The sequence below is a fragment of the Polypterus senegalus genome, chromosome 2, assembly GCF_016835505.1.
Source record: "Polypterus senegalus isolate Bchr_013 chromosome 2, ASM1683550v1, whole genome shotgun sequence".
NCBI lineage: Eukaryota > Metazoa > Chordata > Cladistia > Polypteriformes > Polypteridae > Polypterus > Polypterus senegalus.
In genome coordinates this window covers 259,731,133-259,751,264 of record NC_053155.1, presented here as the reverse complement: position 1 = coordinate 259,751,264, position 20,132 = coordinate 259,731,133, and the positions used below count along the sequence as shown (strand labels likewise).

General features: G+C 38.3%; 1 protein-coding gene across 6 annotated transcripts in view; it reads right to left on the bottom strand.

The window, feature by feature from the left end:
- Nucleotides 1-20,132, bottom strand: part of farp1 (FERM, RhoGEF (ARHGEF) and pleckstrin domain protein 1 (chondrocyte-derived)) — a 324,746-nt gene that overhangs the window by 10,250 nt on the left and 294,364 nt on the right. For 4 of the 6 annotated variants that reach the window (XM_039745424.1, XM_039745425.1, XM_039745422.1 and 1 more), the window contains exons 23-26: nucleotides 13,903-14,015; nucleotides 13,055-13,218; nucleotides 8,483-8,590; nucleotides 4,614-4,765 (exon numbers count right to left, since the gene is read on the bottom strand). In XM_039745424.1, the coding sequence (XP_039601358.1) occupies nucleotides 4,614-4,765; nucleotides 8,483-8,590; nucleotides 13,055-13,218; nucleotides 13,903-14,015 (537 nt within the window). Of the gene's footprint in view, nucleotides 1-4,613; nucleotides 4,766-8,482; nucleotides 8,591-9,526; nucleotides 9,664-12,909; nucleotides 12,933-13,054; nucleotides 13,219-13,902; nucleotides 14,016-20,132 lie in introns of those variants that run through there. The other 2 variants (XR_005632704.1, XM_039745426.1) reach the window with 2 other exon arrangements.

The following is a 20,132-nucleotide window of genomic DNA, read 5'->3' as shown; positions in this document are numbered from 1 at the left end:
GGCCAAGAAAAATACAGGAGCGGCATATGCGCAGGATTGTGAGAATCGTTACAGACAACCCACAGATCACCTCCAAAGACCTGCAAAAACATCTTGCTACAGATGTTGTACCTGTACATCGTTCTACAATTCAGCACAATTTGCACAAAGAACATCTGTATGGCAGGGTGATGAGAAAGAAGCCCTTTCTGCACTCACGCCACAAACAGAGTCGCTTGTTGCATGCAAATGCTCATTTAGACAAGCCAGATTCATTTTGGAACAAAGTGCTTTGGGCCGATGAGGCAAAAATGGAGTTATATGGTCATAACAAAAAGCGCTTTGCATTGCGGAAGAAGAACACCGCATTCCAAGCAAAACACCTGCTACCTACTGTCAAATTTGGTGGAGGTTCCATCATGCTGTGGGGCTGTGTGGCTAGTTCAGGGACTGGGGCCTTTGTTAAAGTCGAGGGTCAGATGAATTCAACCCAATATCAACAAATTCTTCAGTATAATGTTCAAGCATCAGTCACAAAGTTGAAGTTACGCAGGGGTTGGATATTCCAACAAAACAATTACCCAAAACACAGTTCGAAATCTTCAAAGGCATTCATGAAGAGGGAGAAGTACAATGTTCTGGAATGGCCGTCACAGTCCCCTGACTTGAATATCATCGAAAATCTATGGGATGATTTGAAACAGGCTGTCCATGATCGACAGCTGTCAAATTTAACTGAACTGGAGAGATTTTGAATGGAAGAACGGTCAAAAATACCTCCATCCAGAATCCAGACACTCATCAAAGGTTATAGGAGGCATCTAGAAGCTGTTATATTTGCAAAAGGAGGCTCAACTAAGTATTGATATAATATCTGTGTTGGGGTGCCCAAATTTATGCACCTGTCTAATTTTGTTATGATGCATATTGCATATTTTCTGTTAATTCAATAAACTTAATGTCACTGCTGAAATACTTTTTTTCCATAAGGCATGCCATATATTAAGAGGAGGTTGCTACTTTGAAAGCTCAGCCAATGATAAACAAAAATTCAAAGAATTAAGAGGGGTTCCCAAACTTTTTCATATGATTGTATGCATAACACACTTAATGATAGTGTAAATATCACTATGTTACACTTAAAATACCAATCAATATATGTATTAATTGCAATTTTTGAGTTTCTGGTCCAAATGGCTAACATTAAGATGTTCCTGTTGTAATCATTTTTGATGCTGATGTACAGTTTCACTGGCCTTTTGTTTTTTTCCTTTTGGTATTTGCCTCAAGTCTGGGAATTTTCAGTACTTCATAGTCACTAGAACATTATAATTATATTTCAATTCCTTATCTACTGCTCTCTTCTTCAACACTTACATTTGTTCTCCTTATACACTGCAAACTCTGTTTCTAATCTTGCCTTTTGCTGTTTGGGTGACTAATTTGTTGAGCCTGACATACTCTTTTGGCTGTGCTTTTCCGCATATTCTTAATCATATTCAACACCATTAATTGGTTATAGATACTTGAAAATCTGGACAGAGTGCTAATTGAAAGCATTTTCATTAAACTTCAGGAAAACTGCTTTCACCTAAATGTATCTGCTGAAAGGATGGAAATTGCCATATTGTTTGGGACAAAAACACATATGTTTAATTGATTTACCTCTCTGGTTTAAAATTATAAAACAAACAATTCAGATGTGATTAAAGTGCGTGCTGCAGACTTTAAGGGTATTTCCATACATTTCGGTCATACCATGTAGAAATGATAACACTTTTTCTACATGGTCCCCTCATTTCATGGCACCGTAATTTTTGGGACACAGCAATGGCAGGTCTATTAAAGTCGCCATATTTAGTACTTTTTTTGCATATCCATTGCATCCAATGACTGCTTGACCAGGTGCCGAGTGTCGTATCTGGAGACAATTTACCAAGCCTGTAATGCAGCCATCTTTGGCTCTTGCTTGCTTTGGGGGCTTGACACCTTGCACTCTCTCTTCAGCATATGTAAGGCATGCTCAACGAGATTTAAATCGGGCGACAGGCCTGGCCATTCAGGAATTTTCCATTTTCTAGCTTTAAAAAGCTCCTGTGTTGGCTTAGTAGTATGCTGGGATCATTATCTTGTTGTAGGATGAAGCACTGTGCAATGAGTTTGGAGGTATTTACTGGAACTTGAGCAGATGTTTCCATACACCGCACAATTAATTGTGCCACTACCATCAGCAGTTACATCATCAATGAAGAGACGTGTACCAGTACCGGTGACAGCCACACATTCCCAAGCCAAAACACCCCCCCGTGACCATATTTAACAGATGAGGCGGCATAATTTGGATCTTGGGCAGTTCCATTTTGTCTCCACACTTTGCTCTTGCCATCACACTGACACAGGTTTGTCTTTGTCTCATCTGTTCACAAGACCTTCTTCCAGAATTCTGCAGGCTCCTTTAAGTACTTTTTTTAAAAATTTTCATCTGGCCATCCTGTTTTTGTGGCTAACTAATGGTTTGCATCTTGTAGTCTTCTTTGGATAGTGGTCTCTGAATACGCATCTACCTCCTGAAGAATGTTTCTGATCTGTCAGACAGGTGTTTGAGGCTTTTTCTTTACCATAGTGAGGCTTCTTCTGTTATCAGCAGTGGAGGTCTTTCTTGGTCTTCCAGTCCCTTTGCGATTACTGAGCTCACCAGTGTTTTCTTTCTTCTTAATAATATTCCAGACAGCTGATTTAGGTAATCCTAAGGTTTTACTAATGTCTGTAATGATTTTATTACAGCCTCATAATGGCTTCTTTGACTTTCATCGGCACAGCTCTTGACCTAAGTTAAATAATAGCAGCTACAGACTTCAAAGGCTAGAAGCAAACCGAGGCATCTTATGCCTCCACTAGTGAAGCAGTGAAACACACCTCAATAATCACAAACACCTATGGTGCCCTAAAATGGGGGGACCCTGTATAAAGAGTTTTATAATTTCTGAATGGTGTGACCAAAATGCATGCAAATATCCATAAAGTCTGCTATGTTCACTTTATCACATCTGAATAGTTTGATTTGTATTTTTAAACTGTGGAACAGCGGGGTAAATCAAGAAAAAATGTGTATTTTTCTCCACATTTGATGGAGTGCAATATCATACAGTATACTGCATATGTTTTTTTCTAAATTAATTTTTTCTTATTAAGTGATAGTGTCAGTTTGTCTGTTATCTCAGTTATACAGCATTCAGAATGGGACTCCCAACATCAAATATAACATTAATGATGCACAATCTATTAGAATGAAATATGCAGTGCATTTTACTACTACATGCATTACAAAATACATCACATTCCAATAGATGGTGCATAACAAATGTGAACACTGAATGCACATAAAGTGTAGTTACCGAACAGAGAGAAGTTCTATAGAAAATAAGTAATAGGAAATAAAAAGGTTGCTAGAAAATGATGTATGTCCTTGGAACCCACTGACTGTTCCACAGAAGGAAGCAGCTGACTGTATGACCATGGAGGTGTCAAGCTCAGAGAGAAGGTCCTCGCTGCAGCATGCCAAATGGGCTGTGACTAAATGTGGGCAGAGTGAAATATTTAACTCCGACTGGAATACACGTTTGGGTCCTGATGAGCTCCACACTATACAGGAAAGAAATGACTTGCATGCAAATGATGAAAAATGCACCTTTATGTAACTTCAACTACAGAATAGTTATCATTATTTGCATTAAATAACCATTCCACAATCCTAACCTTAACTATAGTGTAACCAGACATATTGCCCTTACTTTTGCGGAAGGCTCGTAACTGTCACTACCAGCATGCACAGTGGGACATAAAGCCTGCGAATTATGGCAGAGTTAAACCTGACCCAAGTTTAGCCAAGCCCTATTCCACAAACTACTGCGAGGGATACTTGAGCTCAGATCCTGGAAGGTCAGCGTGCCCTCGTTATACCCATTAATGGAATTTGTTCAAGTTATACAGCTTTTAGTATAGGATTCTAGTTAGCACTGTTAACATTTGCAATGCACCATCTGCTAGAATGAAAAACTGTTAAGATGTGTTAATGCCTGAAGGACAAATCGGCTTACATTACATAGATCATTATGAATTTCACAGCAAATACAGAAAAAACAACAATTTATGAAACTGGAAGACAAGAAATTAACAGAAATTCTAATGATATCAGAATATTTAGCAGGCTACATTGTTCATAAAATCTGAACACATACTATATATGTTCTCAATTCACTTTACCAAAAGTGCATGTTGTGAGAAGCAGGAAGCAACACTTCACACAATGTCAGTCCATCATTTGGCACACATGTTTACACCTGGGTTACACAAAGTCAACATGTGGTCTTTGGATTGAGGAGCAAATCAACATGAAAATACGGGCAAGCATTAATCTTTAACACAGAGGCTATGCAGGCTGCAGTTAAAAAAGAGAACCTAGCGCATCAGTAAAGGGCTGTAGTTGTGCCAAACAAAAATTAAAAATCAAATGAACTGTATTTTTACATCCATGAACTTTCTCCTCTATGTGTTATCAGGAGTACCAAAGTGTACAATTTAATTTTTTTCTCTCCCACCCAATTCAAATGATTCAAAACAAAGTCAATTGTTACCTTTCAAAGGTGTATTCACTTTCTGATCTGAAGTAGTAGACGTGGGATTTGAAGTGCAGCTTAAAGACGTAGTCTTTGTGAATGTTTTCTGTTTCAGAAGGAATGGTAACGGAATAACCCAGCAAAGGCAGGCTGGCCAGAGGAAAGTCATCCTGAATCGGAAAAATAAGGATTTAACATAAGCCACAATTCTGCATTTTCCCATCCACTATATTAAATAGCATGAGGATTAAAACAATGTCAGCAAAATAGTGGAGATGCTATTCTATTTGCAGTGGTCAATATAATCTTCAAATGTATAGTTTATAAGACTTTTGAACCTTTTGGTCCCTCAAAGCAATACTATTGTACTAACCATGGGGTGGCTAGGGCTCACACTAACACTGATTTGATTATCTTATAATGGCGAAGTCAGGACCCCAACCAGCCTAGTCTAACTACACCATCCCTCTCATAATGACATACGGCACTGAAAGTACAACTATAAAATATGTATCAATACAATATTTACAAAATACAAAACAAGTCTACAGTTAGTTACAAAATTCCTGTCAATATCCCACAACGATAACACACAACAAGTGACTTACAAACAGTCCAGTTTAGAAGATGTAGTGGATGGCGGTTTCACAATAAACAAGTGAAAACAAACACCACATCCTTAATCCAAACATTCCATGACATTTGATGATACGCCATGCATGTTAAAGCAATTTAAAGTATCAAAATATTTTTCATACAATATTTCTTAGCTGTTTCTCAAAACAATACTTTAACTTTCCTTAAAGGAAAAATTTAGAAGCAACAAGTTAGAAAAAATAAAAGCAAAACCTTAAGTGTACTGGTGAGGTACACACTTAAGTTCTTGAATTTCAAAAAAGCAAAGATGTAAATTAAGTATTGAGTGCAGAATCCAGAACTTTATTTCCCAACCTGCACCACATCAAACCATAGTCTATTTCAACATAGGTGACCTTAAATCCAACTACATATAAGCATTTACTGTATCTCTAAAACAGTATAAATGATAATGCTAAGATAGCACATGTTTATTAAGGAGTTATAACTTTAATGTATATAGCCTTTCACAAAACACATTCATTCATCCATCAGTTATATAAATGCAGAAATGGAGTCCATTCCAGCAGTGATTTACGTAAGGGATGGTCTGACACCTCTTTATTGCAAGGTAAACACACAAACACTCAGTCAAGCCAACATTATATAAAGCCCTCATCAGCCTAATCTGACGAGTGGGCAAAAAGAATAAACTCCACACAAGTAGCCATATTATGCCAAAAGTCAAAAGCAACAAATTACAGTAAAATTACCACTTTCAGGAAAGAGCTTGGCAGGCCACTCCTTTAACAATGTGATTACCTAACTGAACCCATCACTTTTTATTGACTGGTAACACTAATCAAGATACAATCTCCTGATGGAAGGTGCCTGATAAATACACAGGAGAACTACATTTTAGGCATTATTCTATAGTATGGTGTCGCATAGCCTTTATAGTAGACTTATGAAGAAGTTCTCTTGTTTTCAGTGTGTTTATGTAATATCTGCTCTTTAGCCCTTTGCTTTGCACCTTCTGATATCTTCTTCTCATTTGTTTTTTTTTATTGTACTGCTTTTGACTTCTGTTTGGAAACAGTGAATCTGTGGCAATGACTGAGCCTTGGAACTCATTATTAAATAGGTCACCAAGTTCATTAAATTCTGCAGTCTATTAATCATATGGGTGGCCACCGATGTTGAGGACATCCATCTATTATGTAAAAAAAACTTGAGATAAGACGAGATCTGTTCAGAGAGGCAAGATGTGACCTTCTCAGAAAGATACTTTCACATCCCGCGAGACTAGACTTTGTGCCAAGAGATTTAACCACGCCGGGGCCGGAAAAAAAGAAAAAGAGTAGACGACAAAGTAGAACATCGTAAAGTATTCAAAAACATTGATGCGATACACATGCAGAGAAGGTTCGAGATAATGGAAGTAGGAAAATTCGAAAGTCTCAAAAAAAAGGATAGTAAAGACTGCATTAGCCCACACAAACGGAAAATATTACTTGGTGAAATAACGGAACAACAAAAAGAGATCAAATAGTGTTTGAGGATGACTGTGGGAAAAGAGAGACAAGGCAGTAAAACAAAAGGACAGCTGTTATACAGGCTTTTAAATATTCAAAGTGCCGGACACGGCAGATCACGCGGCATGACAGCAGCAAGCAAGCAGCTGATCGAGCAAAGAGGAGGTTAAAAAAAAAAAAAAATTTTGTATTTGTTACCCATTGTATCACCATTTAAGAGGGGTTTCGGAAGAGTGTCTGCATCTCCTTGGGGTGCGCTCACCCACCTCTTCACAATGACGCATAGTGCAGGTGGGGGGGGATGGGGGCTGCCAAGTGAAGCCCCCTAGTTATTCTAGAAAATATGGGTGTGACTATGCCATTTCACTATTGTACTGATGTGTCTTTCCACATATGTGGAGGGCACAGGAGATGATAAGACCAACGGAAAGCCTATAGGACTTAGGCTTCAATGGAGCCCAAGAAAATAATCCCTGCTAGAGAGGAGTGAGATTGGAGGATTTGGTAATTTTCATTAAATGACTACAATGGAGGAGGGGAGAAAAGAATAGCTAGGACCAGATGGGATAAAGTATTATGGCCCAGTGATAATATTTCATATCAGATAGAGAAACCCCCCAGTTAAACTTACTAGGAATTAATGATGCACGTTTAAGATTGAATCTTTGCCATTCTATAAAAATTTAAAAATAAGGATCTAACTTCCAACTTCTAATTGGAATAGCAAGTGGGATGATATAGTTCACAAAGTTAAAGCAGGGGGTTGTATTTATTTTATTCAAAGCCAAGTTAGATTGAAAAGACAGCGTATGTTTGTCCAGGAATGGACAGAAGCACTGGGTTCAGTAAATATGTAATGATGATTATAGAAATGTCCACCTCTAGGTGCCTAAAGTAGTTACTAAATGGGACAAATGGGGGTAAATAGGCTTGCTGGGATAAATTATATTATAACAATGCGGGGGGTTGCTTTGGCCAGTTTAATATGTAATCAGAGAATGGTTCATATGTTTCAAACATGTCTAAAATAACAGAAGGTTTAGAAGAAACATTACCTAAGTAAAGGAGAACAACATCAGCACAGAGGGAAATTCTCTGAGAACAGCTGTGGCAAAATACACATATTAACTGATGAGAATTACAGATTACTATCACCAGGATCAAGGGTTAGACTGAAAAGGAGAGGGGAAGTGGATATCTCTCTCTGGCTCCCTTTTTTATGGGGAAGGGATAGAAGATTGAGAAATTTGTGAGGAAAACTGCTTTGTGGGTGGTGGGGCTTGAGTATAGTGTTTTGATGAAATTTACAAATACATTATTTAATCCCATTCTCTGCATCACCTGCCACAAGAAAGGCCAGTTCATGTGATCAAACAACTTCTCAGCCTCAAGTGAGAGGGAGGCTGCTGGAGTGTTGAGATTCTGGGCAGAATCCTATATACAGTTGGGATTAATATTCAATAATAATAATAATAATATTTTATTCAAAGCAAAGTTCTAGTGGGGGGTGTGTGTGTGTGAAAGAGCCGAAGGTGTAAGAAAGCATTATCATGAAGCATTTTGTGTGTTCCCCACATTCCCTTTTTTCTGTACAAAAAAAAAAAGATTTTTTTTCCTGAAATGTTTAAACAGATAAACAAAAGTCCTTGTATAGAGACACTGAGAAGCTCATGCTTTGGATTTAAAATAAGGCTACATTAGCTCCCCATCACTACTGAAACCACTTTCCTATAAAGTATGTGAAGGCTTTTGGCCTTGCACTTTATTTTTTCTTACCTGATGTGTTTTATAGAAAAACAAACTGAAATTTGTGAAAACCACCCACAGCTTCTGCCATCCATTGCTGTTCTTGAATTTTCTTAAAAGGTTTCCCGATAACTGGTTCTATAAAAAGACAAAAAACAATACATAAGTCAGTTCCTATCATTTCTATTATCTGTTTAGCAAAACAGACGTAACAAACATAGGAAAGTTACAGAAAAAAAACAACACAAAACTATATAAGCATAATGGATGTCCAGCTTCAATGTGCCATTCTGGGAAAAAAAAATACAGTGGATAATATTTAAAAGAATGCTTTTTTCGTTTCCAAGAAAGCACCAGGAAACCCAAAGCGTACATATAGATTACAAAGGCATGTTCATGAAAGCAAAAGCAGGTAGAAAATCCTTCTGAAAAAGCCAGTGAGATAAAGAGAAATGAGGCTGATGGTGTCACATACGACTATCAGCATATTTTGTTTCTACTTCTTTTTCTCTTAAACACAAACTGAACAATCAAAAAACACTGAAATGATGATTTTCAGGCAGGACTTTTGCCTAGCTGGCTCTTAACTGAACTTTATAACTGAACCGAGATTTCTGTTTAGACTAGTGGTGCTTTAATAAAATGCCACACCCACATCTCTCCACCTTCAGAAAGTATTTTTTCTCTTTCATCCATGGTCAGCAAAGAACAAAGAGAGAACATGCAAACTGTACACAAAGTGACCAGGTTGAAAATTTAATCCAGGCCTGTGGAGCTGTGAAGAAGCTGCTCAAAGCAATCTGTAAAACACCAACTGATTAAAAAAACTGGGATAGCTTTTGTGCCACTGGCCAAGAAAAAACTAAATTGTATTCAACTTGGTGGATGGGTCAAGATTTTATAGCATTCTCTACCCATGCAAGCCACCCAAGACACACATATAAAAATGCTCCTAATTCTTCTTTGAGAAGGAAAACAATTAAAAGATAACTAATTCATCACATATCCTGATCTTTTAACAACTGAAATGAGGAAAAATATATCTGCCATTTTTATCTCAGTGGAAAGCTTTACCTCTATACTCCTGCAGGTATCATTAAAGGAGAGGCTCTGCAATCGATACCAGCAAATATGAGAAAAGGCAACGGGTCTCTGGTCACTGATCAGTCCAGAGAGGAGAGGTTCAGAGGCACTGACAGGGCAAGGATCTTCTACCATGGAAGGAAAAGCAGACAAAGGGGAACAGAGACACAAAAACTGAATAGAAAACCACACAGAAGCATACAGCACGTTAGACAAAGACTTCTGCAACCATTCCAAGCATGAAGCTGTAAAACAGACATTGGTAACAGAGCGCCATAGAGGTCACTGACACACATTAAACTAAACCAATCTCGTTGCCAGGGTAATGTAATTTATCAAAAGGAACTACACTGACAAACTAATAAAAATATTTTGAATTGTTTACTCCTTTTACTTACCTACTGCACACAATAACCAAAAATGTCTTATTTTATATAGTGTAACAAATTCTTCTATTCAATATCAAATAGCTACATGGACTACATTCTAAGGAGTGACAATTTAGGCATGGTTTCCAATAAAACTGATGAATGTGCAAGTTAATTTGCTATGATTCACTAGGAATACATTAAAACATTATCTGTGGAGGGAGGCTTAGCACTGCACGTGGTATACAGAAAACAAGTCAGTGTCTAGAGTAAAACACGACAGTAGGAATTTAGGTGGGTGTAGTCTTTCCAAAAACGAAAGTGTTCTAAGAAGTAACGTTATTGATTATTAAACCTCATAACATCTTTTAATCCAAGATCCTATACAGTATACAAATGTTAGGTTACTCTGAAATAAGGTATCTATCACATACAGCGGTCAAATTTAATCTTACCAGTTTTTAGATGATTACTTATTGGCGAGGTCAGGGTTTTTATTCTAATGTGTTAGAGGTATGGCATGAAGTAGAGCCACATGCAAATCTATGCACCTGGACAAATGCAGGAAGTGACATATTTCTCCCAATGTTAACCATCCTAGCCACATTAAAACATTCATATGGGCTCATCATAGCATTCACCAGAACCTGTGTCAACACATAAATATGTTGTTTCTACAAAGTTAAGTAATTTAACATTTGTAAAACTACTTCAACCAGCTGGACAAGAGCAGTGATCTAATCAGTTACTCAATGACACATCACACCACCAGGCAAGTGCTCCTACAGTAGAAGTACAATGTCTGTCAAAACGCAGATCTACAAACATGAGGCCCGTACTTTAAAATAAGCAGACACCTTTTTCTAATATAAAGCTGACACTAAGTATCATTTCATGTTTTTTGAAACAGACTTGAATGATAATGCAGAATTACAGATTTTGTTTTTGTTTTATTGTGAATAAATTTAGGAGGGTCTAGACACTGTTGCCAAGCACAGTGGAGACTTGTCTGAGCAGTTCAACTTTTTATACCATGATACTTACCAGTTAAAGCAGTGCAAAGAAATAAAGGTATATGAAGTGGTTCAACTACTTTTTACACTAGGTCTCTCTCTCTTTCTTCCATTCTTCTGAAACTGCATTTTAAATTGAATAATTTTGAAAAGACCATGGCCTTGACTAATGTGTCTAAAGGTCACTTCCTGACATATGACATGCATTAAGTATTATATAAAGTGAAAAACTCATGATGTAGGTAAGCTTTCCCTTCATTTATAGTCCGTGTCAAATGAAACTCAAACTGCATTCATACGGTAGGCTGCAAAACTGTTTCACAATTTACAGAAGAATGGTAACTCCTGTGATCAAGAAGGTGATCAATTGACAAAAATTTCTGTATGTAACAAGAAACTGTAAAGGTATAGCATCAAACCTGATGTCAATTCCAATCTTGGGTTGAAATGCTTCATTTACTTAAGGCAGTTTTTCTCTATATCCCTTAAGCTATGGAAATTGGTTTAGCTCATTAAACAGACCACTGGCATGAGACAAGAATGCAACCACAAAAAAAAAAACAAATCTGGTTAACAGCTGCATATGCAAAGTGGTTCCTGAAAACAAGTGACAAGAGAACAGGCTGCCCACAAAAGGTCAAAGCTGGTGAAAAACAGTTAACAAAAGAAAAAGAGTCAGTATCCTTTAGATTCACCCGCAGGAAGCTTCTTATTTATCAAAAACAATAGGATGTTCATGTTTATTACAGATTTCACTTTCATTGGACTTGGATGTGCCTCAAAGTCTCCCATGATTATCAGTTTTGTCTGTTTATAAGAAATTCACTTTACAAATGCTGATTTGGTTTGATCAGCTAGAGGGTTGGATTAGATACAGGAGAACTAAGTGAAAGATGATCTTGTAAAAACCAGAATAATACTATTCACTTGGTCATGCTGCTCAGACACTATGATTAAATAAGAACCACGTGCAAAAGAAATAAGAACAAATATTAAGTTATATTGTTCAATAAATTATGAATAATTTGTTCCATAATGTCAAAAATTGTCCTTAAATGTATTCTTGTTATACAGGTAAATGATACATTTAACATAAAATAAAAATATATCTGACCTAGGGGATGGATTAGACTTTCAGCAGTTTGTTGCCAGCTGGCGGCTGTTTATAACAGACGGGTTTGGGGTGACTTTTTATTTTTTTATTAAGTTTTACAATGTCAGAAAAAAGAGCTAGGACTTCTGTAGCTTGATTATTTAAATTTACTATACAAATCATATCAGGAAACCAATTGTTATTTTAGTCATATACATAGTCCATCCATAACAATTTAAAGATTGAAAAAATGATGAAAAAGAAATATGTGAACCTTACTCTTGAAACTGTCTGAAGATAACCTACCTAAAACCAGACTTACTAAAGTGATAAACCTTGCAGTTATGCTGAGAAATAATCATAAAGGCAGACAGATTGCATTCACATTTGAATAGTCTGTTAAAATATTTTAAAAATAATTTTAAAAAGTGAAATGCTGGCTTAGGTTCAGTGATTATCAATATTTTATCTAGCTATTATTTTTGATAAGTTATATTTTCCATAGCTCATGTAAACCACAGGTGTTTCAAATTAGACGATTACTTAGACATTTATATCCGCTATTAGAGCACACATCATGGGAGACGATAAAACATTAATAATGAAGGACAAAGGGGAGCGTATTCCAAAAAGCAAAAGGTGCCAAAACTGATATCATTATTTAACTGCAACAGAAGTCAATTGTTTAAATACAACATTACCTGCTCAGTACTGCTTTTATTTGCACGTAACAGGTGCAAGCAAACCTCCAGCAGGTGTTTCTAGTTTTTACTAATGTATTTGTCTTTGATTCATTGGTTTTGAAATTTTTTGATGCCTAAAGCAGAGAGTTTTGAGTTTACCAACCTAAGATACATTTTTAATTGAATTCACAATGTTGCATAAAGTGCACTGGCTTACCAGACAAATGGAGAATGTCTCTTCTAAAAAAAATAAAAAAAAGCATTAGGGGAAGAACTTTAAGGATACTGCTCACTGAGGTGGGAAAGAGAAACTAAACACAGTAAGAAAAGTGAGAGTAAATAGTGAGGTCAGAGGTGAGTACCTCCACGGCAATGCTAAAGTCGACCATTGAAACGCTGGTATTTCTGTGCCAGCAGACGTGCACCGTGGTGTTACCACGATGGGGAGGCTGTCTCTCTAGGGAGGTTCGCGAAGCACTGAGGTCATCCTCAGACTCCTGGTCTACAATGGACTCCTCTGTAGATTCTGAGTAAAAGGAAGTATTTAATTAAAAAATAAAACACACACACAGATTTTTAGAATCAAAGGAAATCATCATCTTCTCATAGTCACCAGGGCTGTGTATCTAGTCTTATCCACTAATCTTAACTCTAAAGACATACATAAAACTAGTTTGTTGTCAACCACTACAATCTTCAAGGACCATAATGGTTATGTCCCTTTAATATACACCTAATTATGCTTACATTTTTTTAAACAATAAAAGTACATTTTGCGTAATCAGTGGATTAACATTTCTCAGGCTAAACAATTATAATAAATAAATTAAAGTATTTACATGAAAATGTCCTGTTAATGTGGAGGGATAATACACTGTACATTTCCCATATCTGTGCTGGACACACTAACCATAATATACCGTAAGGGAGCTGGTGTCTGTCCAGCCATTATATTACTTGATCAATACATTGTATTGACAGATAATCTTAAAACAGGTGTCATTACAACACCAAATACTGTATAAATACCAACTGCTTAATTGATATTAAGTTTATGTAAAGGTTTCAGATATCATGTACTAAAGATCTGATGCAGTGTATATCCCATCTAAAGAGATTTAATAAAACATTTAGTTGTAGGACTGTTACACTATAAAATGGAGATCTGAAATCCAGCTTTTTATCCATGTGACCTTGCAACATCACTTACTGTTATCAGGCGAGCTCATGGCTGACAATTCCAGGGTAGGTCCACTACACTTCTCTGCAAGGTCAATAGCCATTTTGATATCCTCCATCCACTTGCTCTTCTCTGAGGCAGAGCTGGATTTAAAACACATCAAACAATAGTCATCTTTGCAGAGATACCATAAAGGGCCACTGTCAAAACCTTTTTCCTATAGGATATTAAAATTTCACTAGTTGTTAATATATAAGGTCATCAAATAGAGTTAACCTGGGGCCACATTCTTAGACAGCAAACACTGTTTGGGCCAGACCATGTTATAACAAAGAGTCTGCCAGAACCTGCCAACCAAATGCAAACCATTTCTTGACTTTCCTCTCTTTTCAACTATGTCTTATTTAGTGTTTATCAGCTCCTAGTTATTTATCTCACCATAGTCTTCGGATACTTAGTAGTATCCATAACACAAAGCACAAATAGCTGCTAAAATGTCTTAAGAAGAAAACTGATGTAGAGAACCACCATTACAGAGACAAATGGACCAAACATGCATTTATAATGCCATAATTTTCGAAATGACCAGTTACTCTCTCTGATATGCAGCGAAACATTCACTATCATAAAACAGTGCAATGTAAGGTGCCACTATCTTCAGAGGCATGGTAAATTTCAATGAATATTATCCACCCATTGTGCCACAGCAAAGGAAAAGCAAGGTCTTGAAAGCAAGTTATGATCACTCACCTGTTCACCAATTTAACAAGACAAAGCAACAAATGTTTCTATTGAACATAAGTTGATACCAACTAAGCACAAGAAGGATTTCACCAAGGGAGAAGTATTAAAAGAGCGTGTTATAGGCATTTTATCAAAACTTGCTAGTGGGAATATTGTTGAATCTGTAAAACAGTTATCTCTGGCAGATGCAATTGCTTCATGTCTTGCTAATGTTTTGGTACAGAATATCAAAGGCTGGATGTCGTATATTGACAGCCAAGACGATCATATATCATATATATTGATGAACTAATAGTACAGATGTGGTGCAATTGTGATTACTGGCATTTTGATGAAGAATTCAAAGTTGAACAGCCAGCATGTGCAAGAGGTTGGGGGGAGTTTGAAGTTGTCAAAAAAAACCCTGCATGTTAGCAAGATCAGGCCAGTGGGCTGCCAATGGATGATCCAAGATTTAATACCTTTTCTAATTACTGTAGTTAGATGGTCATTTTAACACAGATGGAGATTTTTTTATTTTGCACATGAAATGTAACTGAAAAAAACTGCTTCTATTGCACAAAAATTATGAAAAATCTTATGTTGCAAAGTAAAATGGAAAAAAAGAAAATGTGGGGAAAAAATGAAAAACTACATAACAGAATAAGTCTTTTCTACTTTGTAAACCTAATTACATAAGATATACATGCCAACAAGAAAAAAAAAGAGTAACTGAGAAAGAGACATTTCAGAAAAGAAATGAATTGTTGCAATATAGAATAACCAAGAATCTGAAGGAAACTAAGATCATCCACATAAAATGCAATGCTTTATGGGTCAAAAACACAAACAATGAGGAAACTCCAAGAAACAAACATTAGGACATTAGAAAAAGGTGAGGGAAACAGACCATCCAGCCCAGTAAACTCATCCAATCTATTTGATTTAAAAGGTCCCTAAGGTCCTGCTCTCCAATACACTATTTCACAATTTATTCCATGTGTGTATGGTTATTTACCTAAAGAAAAACTCTAACATTTGCATGAAATCTTCTTTAACAAGTTTCCAAACAAAGTCCCCATATTCTGGTTGCATTACTCGACATAGAGCACTGAAGAAGAGTAATTACAGTACATTAGAACAAACTACACGAGAACAGGCCATTCAGCAAAACAAAGCTCATCAGTCCTAGCCACTTCATTCTTCTATAAAAAAAAAAAAAAGGTCAAGGCTATTTTAGAAAGTTCCTAAAATCTTACTGTCTACCACACTACTTGGTGGCTTATTCCAAGTGTCTCATGCCATCTTTGCTTTCTGTGTATGAGACAATTCTGCACCCATCTAAAATCATCACCCTGAACTACAATTTCATTTAGTTTGATGCCCAACCTCTCATGTGCCACCTAGTCAAGATAAATACTATCATATGCTCCATTTAGATAATACCCTTGCATTGCTTCCTCATAGAGTTCCAACATGTTACTAAAACATGACCTCCCTCTTCTGAACCCATGCTGACTGTTCAGAAAAACTCTTGGACTTGCCAGGTGTTGCTCAATCTTATCCTTAATAATTCCTTCCATAAATCGTGATGCATGTTAAGCTTACTGGTCTATAGCTGCTTGGATCTGCCTGCTCACCCTTTTTACAGTATATAACGGGATAATATTTGCCATTTTCCAGTCCTTTGGAATCTCCACAGTGCACAGTGACTTCCTAAAAAATGTGTCACGGTTTTATATATGTACTCGCTAGCCTCCTTAAGAACTCAAGGGTAAATATTATTTGGTCCTGAGGCCTCATGCATAACGCCGTGCATAGAATTCTCACTATAACATGGCGTAAGCACAAAAGCCGAAATGTGCTTACGCACAGAAAAATCCAGATGCAGGAATTTGTGTGTACTCCAACTTCCACGTTCTTCCGCTACATAAATCCTGGTCAGCATGAAAACTAACGCATGTGCACGCGCCTTCTGTCCTGCCCCAACTCCTCCCAGAATTACGTCTCTTTGAATATGCAAATCAATATAAATCGCCCTTAAAAAGCATGGGAGAAAATATAAGAATTTCAGTGAAAACCAAGTGGAGGCAAAGGAAAAACATACCACATAAACATACCACATAAACCGTGGTATAATCAACAAAAGGAAGTTGATCAAGTGACATAGCGTGTTGGAGAAACTTGAAAGCTCAAGTTCACAAAGTCACACAATGCCCAAATAAAAAAAGAAGTCACACCGTCTGAGTGTCATATGAAAGCTTATTAGGGTACAGACAAAAAAAAAAATAGGCACACAGTGGGGAAAAAAGCATGAAATGTCAACTTCAATCTCAAAATTTCCACTTTAATCGTTTATTTTGTCATTAAAGTAGAACATCATAAACATCATCTTAAAATCGTTTAATTAACCAGTTTCTCAAATCACATCGTAGTTAAAGTAGCACGTTAAATACTTTGTTTTGTATGTGATCTTCTATGTGCTCTGTGTGTGAATCACTACTTGCTTCTTAAACCGGCTCTCTTCCTCCGACTGGACACAGAATCCATTACATTCATGATATTACAGGTCTCTGAATAACTAAGACACTGAGATGTATATGTGATATCATTTTCATGATGACAGGAGTTAAAGCACGTTATTAAACACGGGTTTCACGGCGCAGTGATTGTGTGCGACCTTCGATGAAATAATTTATTGCAGCAGTACTAATGGGCGGCTCTAGGCAGAGAAAGAATCAGTGGCCCCTTCGCCCGCCAATGTCAATATGGTATCTTATGCACGGTGGATGGCCACGTCCGTTGCAGACACTACATAGTCGCCTCGTGCTCATGTGTGGTGTTATGGGTCCACAGCTCGTTGAGTAAAGGCCATTGATTTTAAATAATCATCGCACCCGAGGCGGCGTCGTGAGGGGGGCGTTGTTGTAGCGAGCCGCAGGGCAGTCATCGATGTGGGCGTTTCTCACCGTGTGCACAGGTGAGGAACTGCCCACATTCGTGATTGCTCCCGTGGCTAATGCTGCAGCTGTGATGGCCCCTCACGTTTTTAAAAGAAGCGCAAGTCGGTTGGGGAGAAAGAAAGAGAGAATCGATCGGAGAGAAAGGAAAGGAGAGGACGGAGGTTACAGGGAGCGTGGAAGCAAGCGGTGCAGGAGAGAGACGGACACGCGGAGCGTGTGGTGGCGCGCGATCGGCTCGTGGGCAGCTGCGTAGAAGCTGGGTGTTAGGCCGACACCCACGTGTTTGTGTTGATGTCGCTCCCGCTGAGCGAGCAGGTAGCGGGAGTGACCAAGGTGAAAGCGACGAGCCGCAGAAGGCCGCAGAAAGGCAGCGGAAGTCGGGAGGCTTGGAGTGGCAGTCCTTGGTGTGAGCGTCCTGGAGACCAAGGAGTCCAAGTCTCGAGGCTGGGATGAGAGCCAAACCGAAGCCAGGGATCGGGAGGTCTCAGTCTTGTGTGTTTGAGGAGGGCAGCTGTAGAGAGCGTCTTGCCTGCTGCTTGGCCCATACGGGATAAGCAGGTGAGACGCATACAGAAAAGCACCGGATTTGTTTTTTTGTTTTAAAGACTGCTTCCAAGAGAAGATTTTAACCTCCGATTTTTAAGGATTGTTTTTTTCTATTTATTGGTTTTACTCCACGTTCTTTTTATGGATTATTTATTTAATGAATTGTGAAGACCTGCACTATTTATGGAACACTGTTTTTGTTGACTGTTTTAATAAAAGCACTTTTGTACTTTCAACCATCCCCTTGCTCAGATGCTCAATTTGCCTCCATTGACTGGCTCACTCGGTTTCATTATCGACGGTGTTGGGTTCAAGGGTTCCCAAATAGCCATGGGAGCGTGGAGCCAGAACCCACATCGTCACATCATGACACAAGCGTTTAACTTTTGCCGAAATTTTCCACTGTGTTTTTAGCTGTGTCGTTATTTTCTCTTTCTGTTTTATATTCAGTATATATTGGCATGGCCGCCCCTGCTTTTCTTTCTCCAAGTAACCGATTGTCACACAATCAGCTCTGTAATAGATGTTAAGCCATCTGTAAGCTTAGAGCGCCGATTCTTCAAAACGCTTAAGGAACATTGAACTATCTTCTTAGTACATGTTTAATTATTCTATCCTTCACACCAGTCCCAGTGAAGAATATGGATTATTTAAATGAAGTTAAAGTTTTAACTGGAATGGAGCGCGAGATCGACAGGCGGATCGGTGCGGCATCTGCAGTGATGCGGGCTCTGCATCGGTCTGTCGTGGTGAAAAAAGAGCTGAGCCGTAAGGCAAAGCTCTCAATTTACCAGTCGATCTACGCTCCTACCCTCACCTATGGTCATGAGCTATGGGTAGTGACCGAAAGAACAAGATCGCGAATACAATCGGCTGAAATGAGTTTCCTCTGCAGGGTGTCTGGGCTTTCCCTTAAAGATAGGGTGAGAAGCTCAGTCATCCGGGAGGGGCTCAGAGTAGAGCCACTGCTCCTCCGCATCGAGAGGAGTCAGATGAGGTGGCTCGGGCATCTGATCAGGATGCCTCCTGGATGCCTCCCAGGCCCCGGGGAAGACCCAGGACACGCCGGAGGGACTATGTCTCCCGGCTGGCCTGGGAACGTCTTGGGATTCTCCCGGAAGAGCTGGAAGAAGTGGCCGGGGAGAGGGAAGTCTGGGCCTCTCTGCTTAAGCTGCTGCCCCCGCGACCCGACCTCGGATAAGCGGAAGAGGATGGATGGATGGATGAAGTTAAAGTTTTACCTGTATAATATAATAAACATATTTTGCTGCATTTTATCTTAAAAATGATATCGTCATCATATGTAAATACATGCATAATAAAGTGGCGCAGGTTGTGCAATATTATAACTGTAGTGCAAGTTTACAGTGAGGTAATTGTACTTATCTTATAAGTACAAACAGTTCTACAAGGAGCAATTGATTGAGTGCGTTTATAGTTCTTGGGATGAAACTGTTTCTGAGCCGCGAGGTCCGTACAGGAAAGGCTTGGAAACATTTTGCCGTGGCTGAGGTAGCTTGTGCTTGATTCTGTATCCCGATAATTGTCTTTCCGATCACCTGCTGCTGTGATTCACACTCAGATACAGTTATATAAATACTCTGAGTGGTGCAGTGAGAGTAATATGGATAAAGATGAATCGCTGTGGAACCCCTAACAGGAGCAGCTAAAAGAAGAAGAAGAAGAAGGTGCAGTGAGAGTAACAACGCTAAAGCAGTTATGGTATTTGGAATACTATGGCTATTCTCTGGATCATTATATTGTTACAAGTTAATTACAATCAGATGCATTACACCAATAAACAATATGCGGTTACTTTCAGTGTATTTATAAAGCCGCGTTAGGAAAATAAGGAGTAACCACACAGGAACATTAGCATTGCTTTGACGCTGGGTGCCGCCAGTCTGCAAAACCGAGCGGAGAACGTACCGTGGAAAAGTGCGTGGCTTTATGCTAAGTGTAGGTTTTATACATCGCGATTTGAACGTGGAAAAGTTCTTACGCAACATTTCTGTGTGTACGCACCGT